Source organism: Procambarus clarkii, chromosome 38, assembly GCF_040958095.1.
Source record: "Procambarus clarkii isolate CNS0578487 chromosome 38, FALCON_Pclarkii_2.0, whole genome shotgun sequence".
In the NCBI taxonomy this organism is placed as follows: domain Eukaryota; kingdom Metazoa; phylum Arthropoda; class Malacostraca; order Decapoda; family Cambaridae; genus Procambarus; species Procambarus clarkii.
This window is the reverse complement of record NC_091187.1, coordinates 22,415,550-22,435,474: the sequence shown is the minus strand read 5'-3', so window position 1 is coordinate 22,435,474 and position 19,925 is coordinate 22,415,550. Positions and strand designations below refer to the sequence as shown.

Sequence of the window (19,925 nt, the reverse complement as noted above, 5' to 3'; positions counted from 1 at the left end):
GTCACTGGAAATTCATAGCACCGAGAGCCCCTTGGCAAGGTGGGTTCTATGAGCGAATGGTAGGCACAGTCAAGAAGTGTCTAAGGAAAACTTTACACCGACAAAAGGTCAGTTACTCAGAACTCCAAACCATTGTTGTGGAAATCGAGGCGCGAGTCAATAACCGCCCAATAACCTACCTGTCTGATGATTTCACCCAGAGAGAACCCCTGAGCCCCTCACACTTGATCCATGGAGGTCTACTGAGTCCTCTCATCCCTTTAGCCGAAGAGGACCCTGTAGACCCGTCACATGTGACCAGAGGAGACTTGGTGGAAAGCTACCAGCATCTTTCTAGAGTTATTAATAGGTGGAATGAGGTGTGGACTCTAGAGTACCTCACAGCTCTACGAGAGTACCACTACGGAGCTTCGAGTCCTTACAATAAAGTGCAATTAAAACCAGGAGATCTAGTACTAGTCGACAGTGATGGACCAAGGTCAGAGTGGCCTATAGGTAAAATTGTTACCATTCATCCAGATCGACAAGGTATCCTGAGAGTGGTTAAAGTCTTGTGCCGAGGCAACACTACTCTAAAAACTTTAGAGAAGCTGGTTCCCCTTGAACTGACTGAGCAAGAATATCAACCAGATCCAGTTTCTCCATTAATTTCCGAGGGTAATAATTCTGATCCTCCAAGCAACCACCCCACTAGAGCTGCTGCTCAACAATGTAGGCGGAATTTGCAAGCCTATTACAACTCTGAACAAGAGTAATTTTCTTCAAATCCCACTTAGATAACTATGATGATGCTACGATGTGATATCACGTAACAAAACATTACACGTCACTATGACCCAGGATATCGCATCACCGTAGATTGTTAGTTTAAATTGGGAGAGTTGAATTCTATAAATATTGTGTAGGCTACAAACAACATGTTTCATTTGACATGTAAATAGCAAGACTCAAGTTCTTGTAAGTCCTTGATAAATCCGGGACGTTCGTTATGTGTGTACTAACATACTAACATATTAACATACTATTCTTAATATCACTTCGGGATAGGTCAGTACACCACAGTACACTACGACCCTAGAATCCTCCCCCCGGAGATATGTTGGATATTTCCAACACCGAATACAACACTGTTGTATTCTCATTACTTATTACTAACTACTAATTATTGTAGTAAGTAAAATTAACAACACGTAGAATTCTCATGTACTAATAATTTCATCTGCAGTAGGCTAGAATTCTCACGTCACCCGACGCCAGTATTGCGTCAGATTTCATTAGAATAAACACATTATATCCAATGTATTTGAGAATTAAATCCGATTCTCTATAACCAAGGCATTCTGTATGATAATTAATTACTGATGAATTGACCTCCAACTAAATGCCGAATAGAGCGTTGGAGTCATAACGATTATCTAGTAATAAAAGTTAACGTCACCAATGAATGCCATGGAGAGACATTAATTCCTCTCCCTTATATGTTTACTATCCCTAAATTGGCAAATAATATTTCCCTCTTCTAAATAATAAACCCATCCAGTCTTTAACATTTCAAGCGTAAATGCGAGAAATATTAATGTTCGTGACAATAATTTGTTTAATGAACGCGGGACGCGGCGTGGGGTAGAGGAGGCTTTCCAGTACACGTGCAGAGAAGCTCTGAGGCAGACCTACTCATATCGTACTCACGAGGAGACGCCATTGCCCAGCCATCAGGGTAGACGTTATCCATCCTCAGATGAAAGTCACCACTGTGAGGCGTGAATAACCTTGCAGATAATATCTTCAACTGGTGCTGGTGTCATATAAGGAACCTTTTTAAACTGGTTCTTGACTACACGTGACCAGCCAGTGAAGTGCTCCATTATCCAGGATAGGCCAAGCCAGAGCCTGGGGATGCGAATTTCGGCAATCTTAAAACTTACAGTGCCCTTATTAGCTAAGTATATTCTCTATTTGATGCATCTTGTAAAGTGTTTTGTAGAAGCTGGGTGATTGACCGTTACGACGTATGCCAACATCAAACAACAGCACGTGAGAAGAATTCTCCCTGCCGCTTTCTCCCATGTTAATCCATCCCATTCGTCAGCCAGCCGAGTCCAGGGAATTAGAGGAATCGTCGTGGCTTACCTAAAGGAATCTTCTTTAAGCTAAGATTCTTTGTATTCATTCATGAAATTCTTGAAATTACTTGCATGCAGAATTTTAGGATTAACATGTGTTCATTGTGACCAACATTACTATACTTATAATCTATGTTCCCATTCATGGTAATGACAGTTTCACTATAATTCATAGGATTAGATTATTATTATTTGGATTAGTGAACGAACCACACTAGTTCCTGGACGTACTTACCTCCAGTAATAACCCCCCAATGTAGGTGTTTGAGGGTTTGATTCATTTAATTATACAGCCCATTAATTATTTCTATGATCATATTCTCTAGTATTTTATCCATAGTTACTGGTTCATCTAGGAATTATCTAATGATCAGAAATTCTCAGTTTCCCTCTTTACTATAAAAGCGGGTGGTCCTTCATAATTTAATTTACTACATTAATATTTAAATAATCAGATTCAAGCCCCAAATGTCCCACAAGGTGCCCAGCAGAAATGGAGAGGACGGCAGCAGGAGCACAAGGCTCGAAAAGGACAGCGGACTGTCCCAAGGAGCATCACACTCCGGCAGCCGCCCACTAAGCCCCCACACGGCAACAAGCTGAGCAGGGGTGGGGTGTTCAAGTGAACAAAATTGCTGGGAATCTAGCCAAGCAACATTCTATACTATCAACAAGATGTACAGGATTGAATGATTCCAGAGCCGTATGATCAGCCACTAAGAGACAAAAAAAAATATTGAAAAACAAAAATGCAGCCATTTCAATTGAAGATGTTACCCTCCATGGTACATGGTATTAACATTTGGTCTGTAAAGGCAATTGAGTAGCCATTATCAGATTTAAACCCCATCTGTGAATTATGGAACAAGTGTTTTAAGATAAATCTTAAGGTAAGGTAATGGTTATCTCCGTAAAATTTGTACCTCATGACTGCAGTGGTGTACACCCAGCATTGGTTTTCGCCCTATACAAGGGCCAAAGTACCTCGTGTCGGGCTTTTAAAGTTCAGTAGCAGTGCAGATATCGTGTATGGCGACATATGTCTGGTAACACTTTGTATACACCTCTACTGTATAACCCTGGATGGCACTCCCGACCTTCTTAGCGGGAGAGTATAAAAGGGCACAGTGAGAAAAAGGTCACTGATGGCACGACAGTCCCGAACGGTTCTGATAAGGGTTGTTACTGGGAGTGAGAGGGAAGTTTAAGCCCATAGTTTACCCAATCACATACAGTTTGACCAAGACTACTGCTACCCCTCCTGCCTGTCAAGGAAGGAGGCGATTGGCTCTTTTCTTATATTGCCTGATAGGGGTTAAAGTTAAATGAATGCGTTTGGGGAAGACTGCCACCGCTCTAAACAGCCTAGTGAGAACAGGTTGCCTTACAGTCTGTTCAGCGCTATCTCCCGACCTCTAGCTTGTAGGGGTCGGCAGCCTATCAGAACTTACGCTATCTAACCAGACTGTGACGAAAGACTTAAGGTGTCCACATTGACACATTATCCCCTTTCCCGCCACCGCCCCTCACACTTTTCTATACCACATTTGTAAGATGGGCGGTGTTTACAAACTTCAGAGAAATAAAACAGATAATGCGTTTATAGCATTTATATTACTACACAATAGAATCTTATTCTCTTTAGAATTAATTTGTATCAATCGATAGAGTTACAAGTTTAAACTATTATTTATAATATTACAATAATGAGAACTGATGGGGAACAACTATCGAGCGTAGAAGCGTGGAGCCTCACAGATGACGCGCCTCAGGTGGAAACAGGAGGAGTCGTGCCAAGTGACACCATCGTTATACAGGTTGTTTAACACCGCCAGACAGTCCTCGTTGCCTTCATCGTTGTCTGGCTGTGGCAGTCCTCGCCTGGGGAAGACAAGTGGTTCTCAAGGCCATGATCATTACCCGTCAACACCAATAGTTTTGTTTACGGTCAACAACCCAGTTCTCACCTGCCGGTGCTAGACCAGTTAGAGTAGGGAGAGGAAGTGCCAGATAACCACGACCAAGACCTCGAGTTACGTTTGTTGCCGCTCGTCCAGATGTCGCTGATGTAGTCTGAAATTAACTTTGACGTAATGAAAATGGTATAGTCACTCAAGGCCTAGTTAAACACCCAGACCAGCTTTTCAACTTACGTGTAATCATATAGTTGGAAATTAACTCTTGCTTCCTGTGACTTTCAATACTGACGGCCTGGAAACCGTTGCCAAGCCCAGAGCAGTAATAGGTTGCTTGCTCCCAGGTGTAGAGTCGACCAGAGTCGTGACACCATGAGAAGTGGTATGCTCTGCCGTCCACTACCTCGTCAACCTGACAAGTTACAACACAAATTATGTGAAAGCTCATTTTAATTACCAATTAACCTTAAATACGTCCATGTGAAATTAATATTAAACTCATCTTACCAGGGGTTTAGCAGCATGGTTGCATAAAGATGAAGTTGGACGGAAGGTAAAGGGAGTCAATAGTGGAGATACTTGTTGAGGAATAAAGACCTGAGGCTGGCTTGGCAGTTGTGGCTGAACAAACACAGGTTGTTGGACTGGTAGTTGTGGGAAGGGTTGCTGGGGTTGAGGTTGGGTGGGGCTGCCTTCAGGTACCAAGAGGTTTCCACTTGATGTAACGAATGGCCTGTCAGTGGCTCCCAAGATGGCGGGAGCAGCGTTGTTATTAACGAAGTATTGGGCCCAGGATGGCATCACTGCCGCCGCCATCACCAGAAATATTACAGCAGCCATCTGTAATGAGTATTTATTAAATCTATATAAATAAAAATGGAAAAGATCGTTTGTTCAAAACTACTAATCTCCGAAATTTCTTCACCAATGGCTGTGAAATTCTCACAAAACTACCCATTTGCATCCGAACAGGTTTTTATACACAAATATCATATCCTACCGTAGAAAGTTTTGAAGAGACTTTCATGAGGGAAATCTTCAAAACCTCTTTACGAATTGCTTTTAAATTTTGACAGTTGCATTTGAATAGGTGTGCGTTTATATATCTACTATATAGACGGCACATCTGTGACTGGTAAAAAACTTCTATAAACAGCGCCATCTGTCTCACAAGTGCTCCACAAGTTAAACTAATTATGTTACAATTCCATTTCAATGGTTGCAATTGCATTGATTAATTGAATTTTTAGAGATCTATTTATTTATTTTTATTCTATTATTTTGTATGACATTGCATTGAAAGACCAGCGTTTACCATACCGTTGATTTTTCCATTGTTTATCGTTTAACTTTTTTCACCGATAGGAACATCAGATCATTTGGGAATGCATCGGGCGAGGGGGAATGGAGGGAAAGACGAGGAGGAATGGAAAGGACCAAGGAACAGGAGTGGGGGAGTAAGAGGGGAACAGGATGATTGGCAGGAAGAGGGGATGGTGGAGTGGGGGAATAGTGGGAAGGACAAGGATGAGAGGACAGGGGAGGTGGTAATAGTGGGAGAGGACTGGGAGACAGGAAAGTTACCGTGGCATAGAAACTCACAAGAGTTCCTGACCACAACGTGTGGCTGGGAATAGTTATTAATACAAATGCAAGTCATTTCAATTTAGGGTGTAAAGTGGAAGTTTTGTGGAACCGAGAAGTTTAGCATTTAAAACTATCGTTAAGTTGCAAGTAAAAAACCTTGGAAGTTAAATAATTTTGCAAGACGAGCAATGTATATGCTACCGTTAAGTCTAACAGGTATATTTTAGACAAGATGTTAATAGTGAAGTTTCACAATGTATTGCTTGACAATACCTATCCAATGTTTAAAGTAATTACCTTTTATTGAAGGCTAACGTAAACGGTGAGTCAGCCATTTCATCAAGAAGTTCATTGACAGGTTCAGCACAATTAGTAGTACAATAAATGTTACACACCTGGTCTCCGGTGTGTGAAATGACAAGAACACGTTTAAGGCAGAGTATACCTCACTGGAGGCGAGTTGTGATCCCACTGGCAGGACCACCGGAAAATTGTTGTATGATAATTGAATGGAAGGCAAGGTGTTGACGCATTAGTTCCGTTCTTTATGCACAATTTATTAAACTTTGAGCGTTTCGTCAAGTACTAAGCAAGGATTCACAAGTGTTTTTTTTAATACAAAGTTAAGGATGCAAGGGAGAGATTGGTATACGTAATATTTATAGCGTCAATAAAATTTGTGTAGACTGGTATCTAGTGAAGGTAAGGGTAGTTATCTTACAGAGCCATGAGGAATATAGATAATTTTTTAGATAAGTCATTCCTATAGTTTAAATTTAATGTAATTTAGATACAAGGTTTAACCGAAATCAGTAGGAACAGGAGTGGTATACCTGAAAGTTGTACATTAAATTACAAATGTATTGTTAAGTTTTTTCTTGCAATACCCGTTACTCAAACTAGTCTGCAACTTACGACGCCTCTCCGAACTAAGAAGAGTAAGGTTTTAACTGCTATAGTGAGGACTAGTGTAGAACGTAATGACTGAGCAAAGTTATTAATAAAACTTTGTTATGGATAGTTAGGAGTTTTATTTGAAAGTAACGATTATAGTAGCTTCCAAGTGAAATGCATGAATTTCATTAAGTGAACAGTACCCAAACCACTTCATACTCTCCACACGTAAGCTCAGAGCAAGGAAAGCTTCGTGCCATTTCGGAAGCAAAATATAACTTAAAATTTTAGACAAACTTAAAAACTAAATATTCATATTTAAAACTTAATAAAATTAAGTTAGGAGCAGTTTAGCAGGATATGAATTTAGAGGTTATTATCCACATAGTTACCTACATCTATAAGATGCCATGGATTTGTTTAGTAATGTTATACTAATTAAGTGCATAATCTAGTCAATTGACAAAGATTTTACTTTGTCAGGACGTCACCTGTGTGGATGTGATCTAGAAAACAATTCGTACAAAGATTATGAAACATTTAACTATATAACGTCTACCAATAACACTTAATTATTACCAATAACAATTATTACCAATAACAATTATTACCAATAATACTTAATTATTACCAATAATACTTATCATAATAACACAAACCTTCACTATAATAGAGCGTCTTACTGTGGAGGTGAGGAGGTAACTGACATACCTCGGCGCCAACTCCCACTTTTATACTCACCACACTGCTTCTCATTGGTTAATAAAGACCGCAGCAACAGTTCCTTCATGGCTTGTAATTGGCTACTCGTCAACAGGGGTCCAAAATGCTAGTTACTCTTGACGCTACGACCATAACATGCAAGTGGCCAGATGCCGCCGCCAGAAGTGGCCATTGACAATATCAACAATGCAGATAAGGGCCACTTAACCCCATAACTAACCGAACATTACTTGACCTCCTTCACTGTTATGTTTATTTTGTTTATTTAGTGTTTAAAAATTTATTATTTATCGTCATTTACCTTATTGTTAGTTACAACATAGAGATGGAGAAGAGAGGGATGAGAGGAAGACTTGCGCTCCCAAGACAGACACTCACAGTATATTTAGCACTAATGTAAAAACTTTTACTTGTACTAAAATGCTTATAAAAGGTTCCCATACCAAGGAGAAATAATAAGTTTACAGTTGTAAAGTTCCTTTAGTAGTGTGAACTATATTGATGATGAATTGTCAGTTCAAATATTATTATAATATAAGAGGGGAAGGACTCCTTCATCCATCATCTTTACTGATCCCCCAGATATGTCACCCCCCATGTTTTTTTCTTTTTATTTTGTAAACACAAATACTACATAACAGAAAAGCATGAACATCATCATTCACATTTATAAGGCAAGAAACACATGAACAAAACTCAAGAGCAGTAAAACAAACACACAAACAAAAGTCGTACAATACACATAAAATGGAAACCTAAACATAGGTAACATTTAAACACAGTCAGAAAAGAGAAGCACCAGAGCACTATAAGCCTACATAACCAGGCAAGAAACACGGACAAAATTAACCGTATCTCTCAGCACATCAAAACAGGTAAATAAAGCAACACAAATCAAGAACCACACACATAGTTAATCATCATTATATTTATCCGGAAATAGACGACGAGGGTACTTCTTCCTGAAGGCATCCCACCGAGCCCACACCTCTGCAGACAAGGAAACGAAACTACGCGATCCCCGCGGTCGATACATGAAGTACTTCCGCCCCCTCCACGGAGGCGGAAGTCACGGGAAGAGAAGTCACAGAGCTCAGCTGCACCGGCATTGGAACCACGAGAGGCTGGAGCACAGAAGCTGGCCCTACAGAGGGCAGCAGCACAACGGGCACAGTCGCAGGGGACAAAATCACAGAGGGCGATGACACAGACGCTGACACCACAAGGGGGTGGAGTAACAAAGGGCGGCTGAGAAGTGGGCAGCAGCGCAGCAGTTGGCAGCACTGAGGACAGAAGCACGGAGGGCACAGACAAGGACGCTAGAGGCATGGGGGGTCGCAAGAACAGAATCTTTCTTAAGAGCCATCACACAATCGACTTGAGAATGGTCCAGGACGGACCGAAACGTCGTCGTCCCTTCAATTTCTAGTGTGTGGTCTGGTCAACAACCATCACCAAGTCCCCTCCCTCTACCGCAACCGCGGCCGGCGCCACAACCACCCAACCCGGGGGAACCAGCAACCAGGGATGCAGAGGCAGCTGGAGAAGACACAGGATCAGATGACAATCCCACCACAGGACCCATCACCACCGCAGCGCAACCCACAGAAGCCGCAGGCACCACAACATCATTGCCCACATCACCATCCAAAGAAAGCGAACTCCCAGAGTCACAAAAATTCCTGACGTCGACCCAGGTCTCACCACGAGGCGGAGACAGACTCGAAGCTCGCCGAAATCGCTTGGATACAGTTCGTCGGAACTATCACCCCCGCTAAGAGGTACCGCAGTAGAACCTCTGGTCGGCCGCACAACTCCACGCAGTGCACGATCACTCTACAACACAGCCTCAACAACCCGGGGAAGAGGACCTCACACCGCGGGAGACATCACCGCATGCACGTCAACATGGGCCGAAGACACATCTTCCGGAGACAGTGCACGGCCGGGCCGCATCCTCGATGACTGGGGGCACTAGACCACACACCACAGGAGACACAACTGGAGACTTGACTGGAGATGGGGGCAGTCGGCCATGGCTGAGGCAGGGGAGCCGGGGATGCACTAACTACCACCCCGACACTCACATCCCCAGCCACATGTAGGCTGGCATTTGAGAACGGCAACGGGGCACCAGACGACCGGGAAGCATCATTCATCACAGCAGCACCTGGTGACAGGTCCGGGACTGCCAACGGGGCAAAGTCCTCCTCCCTAAAAAAATTCAGAGGGCCAACCCGGCTTGCCCCACACCCCCAGCCTGGTGGCCCGATAGCTCGCACTGGAAACAAGTCCGGGGCTGACCTACGTAGAATATGTGTACCATGAAGCCCAGAAGCAGGAGAGACGAAAGGATGGAGTCCTTCAATTGCATCGCCACTGTGTGGGTCCCATTCGGGATACACGTCCACCACCCACAGGAGTCAGCATTCATATGGACACTCAAGACCAGCCCATATCGGGTGAAGTAACGCTGGAGTCGCTTCACCCACTGAGTCAGGGAACTCGAAGGGAGCACCATACACTCCCACATAGGTAGTCTCACTGCATCTGTTCGACACTTCCACCGAACCACCACCCTCAGGCATAGTAAACACCTTCCCATCATAGAGGTCCACAAAGTCACGATACACAGCCGTGGAGCTGAATTTCATAACAGCTCGATGCCCAGATACAAGTTGAACGGCGCACACAGACGCCACATTCACTCGCAACATATCAATCATGACCACTTCAACAGCCGGGTATGACGCTTGTCCAGTGAATTCCAGGCCAATGGTAACCCTCAGCTTCACAGGGAGGAGGGGGGCTGCCATCCCTCCAGCCGACACGGCCTAAAGGGCCCACTCACAAACACAAACTACCACTGACCAGCAAAACAGGAGCTCACAGGCGATGCGTCCGCCTCCACCAAGAGCTAGTCGAGCACCCCGACATCCCCCAAGTGATTTGGTATTGTTGCCTGGTCCCCAGATACGTCGCCCCCATGTGGTCCGATAATGATGCCTTGTCCCCAGATACGTCACCACCAAGTGATCTTGTATTGTTGCCTGGTCCCAAGATACGTCATCCCCCCAAGTGGTCCGATATTGTTGTCTGGTCCACAGATATGTCACCCCTAAATGGTCCGATATTGTTGCCTTGTCCCCAGAAACGTCACCATACCAAGTGGTCGATATTGTTGCCTGGTCCACATATATGTCACCCCCAAGTCGTTTTGTATTGTTGCTTGGTCCCAAGATACGTCGTCCCCCCCCCCCACTAAGTGGTCCGATATTGTTGCCTGGTTCACAGATACGTCACCCACATTTTTTTTTTAATTTATGGAAATACACAATATATAGTACAGAAATACACAATATTTAGTACAGAAGTACTAAAAAATAGAATGTAAATAAAACCAAACCAAACACAGGAGCTTCCAACACAGGGTAGCAGCATAGACCGGGAACGAGGTCACGCACGCTTGACTGGTTTCTACTGATACTTATACTTCTCTGGAAACTGTTGCACAGGATACCAAGAACAGTAAGAATCCCAAAGAGGTGACTCCTCCTTGGTTGTGCGGATTGGGCACCACATAAATTCAGGAATGACGATCTAGGGAGGCGTCCGGACCTGATTCGACGACATGGGCCGAAGACACAGATGACACAGGCTGGAGAGGCAGAACCACGGAAGCGCAAGGCACAGAGGACGAAGATCTAGAGAACAGAGGGCAACTGCGCAGACGCACGGAGTTGCATACACATTCTGTAGGACGGGGTGTCCTCCAGCACTTTCTGAGCACGGAGGGCAGACGCGCTGACCTCCCTGACCACGCCCTCCCTGAGGGCATGGTCAGAGAGGCCAGTGGCATGGGGGCTGCCAAAACAGAATCCTTCTTGAATAGGATTTTAAGAAGAATCCACAGCTGGGGCCACAACCCAGGGGGAAACCAGCTATCGGGGATGCAGAGGCAGCCAGAGAAGACACAAGAACAGCTAGGCATTGAGTCCACTACAGGACCCGACACCGCCGCAACACGGCCTACAGGAGTCACAGGCACCCCAACAGCATCACCCACATCATCCGCATCAGAACTCAAGGAAGACAGCTAACTGACAAAATCACCCACATCAGCATATGAAGCATGAGCAGGGCAAGGGGACGCATTGTGAGCCACACGAGATTGTTTCGAAACTGGCCGCATATTATCAGAGTCCTCCAACGCCTTCACGACCTACACAGGCTAGCCAGGAGAACCATAGTGTGACAGCTCACAGGCACGCTCCGCAAAGCCATGCAAGACTTTCCCCGGAGCAACATGCGGAGGCATCAGACCATGCACCACCACACACGACGCAATGGGAACAGGCACGTCATCTGAAATACAAGGCAGCACCACTTCCCCCATCCACCAAAGAAACCATATCCTCCAAAGAAACCGCCAGAGGAAAAAGGCCACGGGGAGGCGCAGGCTGGCACGTCACAGACGGGACCACACGATCCATGGCCAGGACATCACCAACAACCTGGGAGCACACGGACGACAGTGACATCCGCCACATCACCACACACAGATGCCTGCACGTTCACCAGCAGGGAAAAGTCTTCTTCAGGGAACAAGGTCAAGAGAGCCGCACCATTTGCATGGCAACCTGTCGCCTGGTGCCCATCACGACCACAATTTTAACACGTTCTAGGCTGTTCAGCGTAAAAGATGTCACCGTTGAGGCCAAGAAGTATTATGGAGGAAGGAATCGGAGACTGAAGGCGCATGGTTATAATACATGGCTCGTTCGAAACGCCTCGCCATCTGCCAGACAATACAACGTTCATCCGCACATTCACAACAGCCCGAAACTTGCCAAAAGAACGCTCTAACAGGCCCTCCGGGAACTCGAATGGTACTCCATGCACCACAACATAGGTAGAGAAACCATTGCGGTCCGATACTGTTACAGTTACACCGTCACCAAGCAAGGGGGGGAACGTCCTCATATCATATGAGGCCTCCAGCTCCTAGAATACCACAGAAAATCCGAGCTTAACAAGTACCAGGCCACTGAAGAGCAGCTTCACGCCACACATGTTCGCCACAGCAACATGCAGATCAAGTATCACCACCTCCACCGACTGGTAGGACGCCAATCCAGAAAACTCGAAGCATAGAGTTTCAGTATGGCGGACAGGAGGCAAGGGCAGCCCCATGTCGCCGGCTAGCACGTCTAGAAGGACCGTGACAGGACCAGTCACACTAAGCACCGGGTCAACACTGGAGGAGTGATGACCACACATCCACACCCTCCGCCGACCATCCTGCCAATCACCGTCCTCCCCCCCCCCCAAGTGGTTCAGTAAAGTGTCCTGGTCCCCAGATGCGTCACCTCTACAGTGGTCTGGTATTGTGGCCTGGTCACCAAATACGTCACCCCCACATCCCAAATGATCTGGTATTGATATCTTCGTTATCCTCAAAGACACCTCGAGCACTGTTTATGAAGGAGAGATATAAGTCTGTGTAATTTAAGTAAGTAGGTTAGATTAGCATTTTAAAAGCACTACACTTACATTCTTACACTGCGTCATTTCTATATAGATAAATATGATGATGATTAACTGTGTGTGGTTCTTGCTCTGTGTTGCTTTATTTCACTAAAGTGAAATAGTCACTATTTACCCCATCACGCTGTGGTGAAAGATTCATTGACGACACCAATACGTATTGTCTTCAATTGTAGTGCTAAAGTGAAGCCAAACAGCGTGTCTTTGAATGAATGTCTCCAAACGGGACCTAGCCTAACACAAAGGCTACATGATGTGTTATTACGATTCCGTACTGGTAATTTTGCTTATACTGCTGATATCAGTAAAGCTTTCCTTAGAGTAGGTTTACAAGAGGAGGATCGTAATTACACCAAGTTTCTCTGGATTAAGGACCCACTGGATCCTAACAGTGATATCAAAACTTATCGTTTTGCCTCTGTACTTTTCGGAGCGACTTCCTCCCCGTTTCTACTTCAAGCAACATTAGATACACATTTGAGGAAGTCAAATAGCCCTTATAAGGCAGAAATCAGTGACAACTTGTATGTCGATAATTTCCAGGGAACTACAAATGATCAATGCAATTTGGTAGAAATCTACCATGAGGCTAACTGTGAGTTGTTAGGAGCCAATATGCCACTACAATCATGGGCCTCAAATAATAAATCATTAAACCAGATAATCGAGAAAGAGTTTCCAGGTTATCAGGTACCTAATCAATTAAAGGTTCTGGGTGTGGAATGGAACACAAGTACTGACGAGATGAATGTCAAGTCAGTACAAACCGATAATTCATCCCTTACCATGATAAAATTACTCTCGTATGTCAGTCAACCATTTGACCCTTTAGGCTTACTTAGTCCTATATTAATAAGGGGCAAACTCCTAATGCAGGAATGCTGGCAGAAACATATGGGATGGGATGATCCGTTGCCAATTGAGTTGCAAGATAAATGGCAGATACTCACAACGGATTTCAATCAGTTAGGTGTTTTGAAATTTCCTCGTAATGCTTCAGGACAAAACTTGCCCACAAATTTGCACGTTTTTTGCGATGCCTCTGGCAAAGCGTATGACGCTGTAGCCTACTTAGTCAATAGTGCAAAATCAATTTTGCTCACATCTAAAGCAAGAGTTGCTCCCATTAGGAAAAGATCTTTACCTCAAATGGAGTTAACTGCATTGCTGGTGGGAGTAAGATTGGCTCATTGCCTGACCAAGACACTCAATAATATCCACTTTGCTGAAATCGTCGTGTGGTCAGACAATGAGGCAGTCTTACAATGGGTAAGAAACAACAACAATAAAACTCCCTACGTTAGTAATCGTGTTAGGGAAATTCATGAATTATCTACTGGATATAAATTCAGACATGTTCCCACTAAGGACAATCCTGCAGATTACTTATCTCGAGGATTGACACTAAAACAACTTATCAAGTCTTCGATGTGGTTTAATGGACCTTCATGGGCTTGTTAGTGGTCAGTGGCCCAAACAAAACCACAAGTCATAGTGACCAATATCACTACTCCCATGAAAGAACCAGAACCTCATCGAATCTTAGTTATTAATTCTCACAATTATTCTAACTTGAGTAAGTTATTAAGAGTGACAGCACATGTGTTTGACTTTCTTGCTAAGATAGGAATCAGACATAAGTTTCCCAACCCTATCCTCTACTGGATCAAACGTGCACAGCAAGAGACATATGGAAGTGAATATGAAAATCTTCCAGATAAATTAACCAAGTCTCTAGGTATCTGGTATAATGCCAACGCTCATAATATATTAAGGTGTGGAGGTCGTTTGCTTCATGCCAAAATTGATCTGGATACAAAGAATCCAATCCTTCTGCCACGTCAACACATCATTACCAAACTTCTAGTTTTACATCACCATCAATATGGTACTTTGCATGGTGGAGTGTTAGACACTCTCACCGACCTTAGACAAAAATATTGGCTTCCTCAAGGTCGTCAAACAGTCAAATCAATTATTAAATTCTGTGTGATCTGCAAAAGATACGATGCTCGAGTGTGTCCTTACCCAGGACCTCCACCACTCCCTGAAGAAAGAGTAGTTCATCTTCGTCCCTTCTGGTGTCGATTACACAGGAGCCTTACTTCTCACTGGCAATCCAGATAAGATACCAGTGAAAGCTTATATTTGCCTCTTCACGTGTGCTACCACGCGAGGCGTACATCTAGAAGTGACTTCGGACATGAGTGCTGAAGCCTTCATCCAAGCTTTTCGTAGATTTGCAGCTCGCAGATCCTGTCCTAAACTAATGATATCGGACAATGGTTCAAATTTTGTAGCAGGAGAAGCCTGTCTGCGAGAGGTATGGAATCATCCAGAAGTGCAGTCGACAATGAGACGACAATGCCACTGGAAATTTATTGCTCCCAGAGCCCCCTGGCAAGGTGGGTTCTACGAACGTATGATAGGAACTGTCAAGAAGTGTTTAAGGAAGACCTTGCATCGACAGAAAATTAGTTACTCCGAACTACAAACACTTGTCGTGGAAATCGAGGCGCGAGTCAACAATCGCCCATTAACATACCTATCAGATGATTTCTCACAGAGAGAACCTCTGAGTCCCTCACACTTAATACATGGAGGCCTGCTGAGCCCTCTAATACCTTTGGCAGAAGAGGACCCCGTCGACCCTTCACATGTAACCAGGAGTGACTTAGTAGAAAGTTACCAACATCTTTCAAGAGTAATTGAAAGGTGGAATGAGGTGTGGACTCGAGAGTACCTCACAGCTCTACGAGAGTACTACTACGGAGCTTCGAGTCCCTATAATAAAGTACAACTTAAACCAGGAGACCTAGTATTGGTTGACAGTGATGGACCAAGGTCCGAGTGGCCCATAGGCAAAATTGTTGCTATCCACCCAGATCACCAAGGCATCCTGAGAGTAGTCAAGGTTTTATACAGAGGCAACACTACCCTAAAAACCTTAGAGAAGTTGGTACCTCACGAATTAGCAGAACGAGAGTGTTTACCAGAACCAGCTTCACCAACAGTTTCCCAGGACAACAATTCTGATCCACCGAGCAACCGCCCCACTAGAGCTGCTGCTCAACAATGCAAACGGAAACTACAAGCCTATTATAGCTCCGACCAAGAGCAAATAATTTCCCATCCAATTTAAGTAATCATGATGATACTGTGTTGTGATGTCAAGTAACAAATCGTTACAAGTCACAATGACCCAGAACATTCTCATCACAGTGGATTCTCAGTTACTTTAAATTGTGTGATTTAATTCTTAATTTGTTGTATAGGCTATTAATAATAACATTATTTCGTCTAGAGTATCTGAGAGTTTACAAAACTTTAAGACTTAGTAACATAAACATTACATGTCATAGCGACACCAGTCCCAGAGTTTATTGTAAGCTTTATTAGTCATTAACTTTAGATGATTTCCAATAACATGTTCCATTCAACATGAATTTCTTTGCAAGACTTAAGTTTCTTGTATGTCCTTGACAATTATGGGACATCCGTTATGTGTGTACTAACATACTAACATATTAACATTAATACTAACTTCGGGATAGGTATGTCAGTACTCAACATAGCACTGTGACCCGAAAAATCTCCCCCCGGAGTTATGTTGGAAATTTCCAACACTAATACAATACTATTGTATTATAATAAATCAGTATTAAAATATACTAATTACAGTAGTTACTAATACTTACTAACAGTAATGTTCACATAAACTATTATATCTGCATATGGATACTGGAATTCAAGCACCAGTATTGCATCAGATTATATCTAGCTAAACACATTTATAGCCAGTGTGTTAGAGAATTGAATGTGATTCTCTAAAATCATCAGTATTCCGTGTGATAATTATTTATGGATTACATAACTCCCAGATAATTCTAAATCAAGAGTTTTTAGTTAAAATTGTTATCAAGTAAGAAATTTACCGTCACGCGTGAATGCCATGGAGAAAACTAAAATCTTCTCCATTTCTTGTTTACCACCATGAGACGAGAAAGTAATAATATTTAAATCCCTAGAATTACAACCCAGTTTTTATTAAAGTCTTTCAGCCACAATTGCGTGAAATAATATTATTGGTGATAAATAATTTCTGTGGTGAATGCGGGACGCGAGTTGAAGAGGGAGAAGAGACGCCATTGTGTGTGGAGTGGTAAACTCGTGTTGCGGAATTGAGCAACAAAGGTCGTGGCGTCAGAGCCTGAGACATGTGACGTTGGGATTATCAGCAAGAATCACACTGATACTCAACCGAGAATGAATAATTATTATTCTACGTGATCTGCAGTGCTCGGTCAACTAATAACGCGTCGATATTCAAGCCAAGCTATCAACCACGTGTACGACATTGTGGAAGTTTGAGACCGAGACGCGATACCGGCAGGCTTCAGCATAATTTGCACCTTTCGATAAGTATATAGTTCTTTTTTGATGCATCATTAGAGACTGCATATGTCGTGGGCAGCCTGTCGTTATACCGAACGACTACAAAAAATCCAACGTTAGTACCGCACTAATTTTTATTTTATATTTCATGAATATTGAGATTTAAGTAGCCTAGTTCAATGCTACGTAATATCCCTTAAATTACAGCTCGTATGTGAGGAGTCAACGAGCTGTTACCTACATTCGTGTTATTCACCTCTAAGGGCTTCTACGTGGAATTCCTGAGATCACGAGGACGAGGCGTGAATGAATGTCATAGAAATCGTCTTAAAGCTAAGACTTTTTGTACACATTTAATTACTCCAATTCTTTGTTATTTGTTCATGATTCTATCAAGTTGAATACTCGTCATATACACTGGAGATAATGTGTTTATTTAGATGATTGCTTTCTAATGCTAATAATCTTTATAATTTCTAGTGGTAATCGCCTATTGATTCTTTAATATTTTGGTCACAATATTATTTATCAAACAATGAACTGGTGTACGAACTACACTAGTTCCTAGACCTATATGAAGTTCTAGCAATACCCCCACCCAATGTAGGTGTTTGAGGCTCTGACTTTAGTTAATTAACCATACAGCCCATTAATTATTTAAGTGATTATGCTTTCTAATATTTATCCATAGACACTGATTCTTCCTTGTGTTTCTAATGATCACTTTTTATTAGTTTCCCTAATTTCTTAAAAGTGGGTGGTCCTTCGTAATTGATTTCATTAATTTAATAATTAAATAAATTGAGTCAAGCCCAGATATCCCACAGCCTCTTCCCTGAGCACTTTTTTTCTCACTCCCACTCCGTTCCCATCTTCACTGATGGGTCTAAGTCTGCTGACAGTGTGGGCTACTGTTTTTTCCTGACCACACTTGTGTGTCGCCTTCCTCCGGAGGCTAGGATCTTCACAGCAGAAATTTGTGCTATTCTCTATGCTCTTCGTCTCCTGCTTTCCCGGTGTCAATCCTCTTTTGTGGTGGTAGTTGACTCTTGTAGTGCCCTCATGGCTTTAGAGTCCTTTAATCCAGTCCACCCGGTGGTCACAGAATCAACATCGGCTGTTTATCTCCAGTAAGTTTAAGTTAGTTGAGTTTTGCTGGGTTCCCAGCCATGTTGGTGCCTCTATGAGCATGCTAGATGCTGCCTCTAAGGAAGCTATCTGCACTTGTCCCATCTCCTGTGAAGGAATTCCTTATTCTGACTGCTAGTTATTCGTGCCTCCATCCTTGCCTGCTGGAAGTTATTGGTTTTCTGTTATTGGTAACAAAGTGCGTACTCTTAAGAGTAGTGTGTCCCAGTGGCCTCCCTCCTACCACCGTAGCCGGTAGTGGGAAAAAGACTGGCTAGGTAACCCATTGGCTATATTTGCTTAAATCGCAAGCACTTAATTGAACACTCCCTTGCTCCTTAGTCCTAACTGCATTGTTCCACCATGGTTGTGCATATACTTGTTGAAAGTCTCAATTTTTCAGAACATTAGTGTCTTGATAACCAGTCATTCCTTGTGGTCACTGTCGCTAAATATAATCCTTAGTGATTCTGATTGATTGCCTTGAGTGCAACTTGTACAGCCTCGGTGATATGTAAGTAAGTAATTATCAAAAAGAAGGCGCCAAACCGGGAAGGCTGTAGCACCATCAAATGTGCTGAATAATCAGAGGGCGCTAAATATCACCAAGGATGCCAATACGAGAACAAAAATGCATAAGGCGAACGATATCAAAAGTATCCGAGTCACCAAGAATTCTATTAAGAGACAGGTGACATCGAGGGGCAGTCGGAAAGCAAGACATACGCTCGTCCTGGAGGTCAGGACATTCAGGAAGGACATGCATGACCGAAAGAGGGACAATGCAATTAGGACAATAAGGAGCAGGGCGGCGCTCCAAGTGACCACGAGTTAAGCGAGTATGGAAAATACGCCACCTCGCCAGATTCGTTTCCCATCGCCGGTTACGGTGGTAGGAGGACGGCCACGAGGACAAACAACTTTTAAGAGAACGTAGTTTGTTACCAGTAACAGACGACCAATAAGCCTGCCAACGGGTAAGTATGGAGGAATGAATAACCAGGTAAGTCGGAATAAGGATTACCATTATGAGACATGGGACAAGAGCGGATAGCTTTCCTGGCGGCAGCATCCGCACACTCATTTAGGGACACCAATATGGCTGAGAGCCCAACAAAGCTTAACCGACATAAATTTACTGTGAACAATAAACAGCCACTGCTGGATCTCGACAACCACTGGATGAACCGAATTAAAGGACCCGAGAGCCATGAGGGCACAACGAGAGTCAACTACAAAGGAAGATTGGCAACGAGAGAGCAGAAGACGAAGAGCATAGAGAATAGCGTAAAGCTCTGCTGTGAAGATGCTTGTCTCCGGAGGTAAGCGACACATATAACTGTGATCAGGAAAAACCACAGAGTAGCCAACACATTCCGCAGACTTAGACCCATCGGCGAAGACGGAAACGGAGTGGGAGTGAGAAGAAAAGTGCTCAAGGAAAAGGCGTTTTAGAACCGTAGGAGGGGTAAAAGCTTTAGTGATGCGGGTCAAAGATGTACAAAATTGCGGAAGTGGCTCTCTCCACAGGGGCAAAGAAGGAACAACACAAGGAGAAATGTTAGAAATAAGAACGGAAAGACAATCCCATAAGCGAGATAACCGGACGGAA

The 19,925-nt window shown here is 43.5% G+C and overlaps 1 protein-coding gene across 1 annotated transcript; it reads right to left on the bottom strand.

Annotated features, from left to right (window-relative positions):
* Window positions 1-3,718: 3,718 nt before the first annotated feature.
* LOC123771970 (uncharacterized) lies at window positions 3,719-7,313 on the bottom strand. The gene is made up of 5 exons (XM_045764825.2): window positions 7,180-7,313; window positions 4,547-4,879; window positions 4,277-4,451; window positions 4,091-4,196; window positions 3,719-4,004 (listed from the first exon to the last, which is right to left on the bottom strand). The coding sequence occupies exons 2-5, from the start codon at window positions 4,877-4,879 to the stop codon at window positions 3,851-3,853; spliced, it is 768 nt and encodes a 255-aa protein (XP_045620781.2). The 5' UTR covers window positions 7,180-7,313; the 3' UTR covers window positions 3,719-3,850.
* Between the last annotated feature and the right edge of the window lie 12,612 nt (window positions 7,314-19,925).

Bases quoted from the DNA above. Each gene is read 5' to 3' on its own strand.
- LOC123771970 (XM_045764825.2), bottom strand. From the start codon at position 4,879: ATGGCTGCTGTAATATTTCTGGTGATGGCGGCGGCAGTGATGCCATCC. The intron at 4,452-4,546 runs GTAAGATGAGTT...GTAACTTGTCAG, and splicing joins ACCATGCTGCTAAACCCCTG to GTTGACGAGGTAGTGGACGG. The intron at 4,005-4,090 runs GTGAGAACTGGG...TGTCTTCCCCAG, and splicing joins AACTGGTCTAGCACCGGCAG to GCGAGGACTGCCACAGCCAG.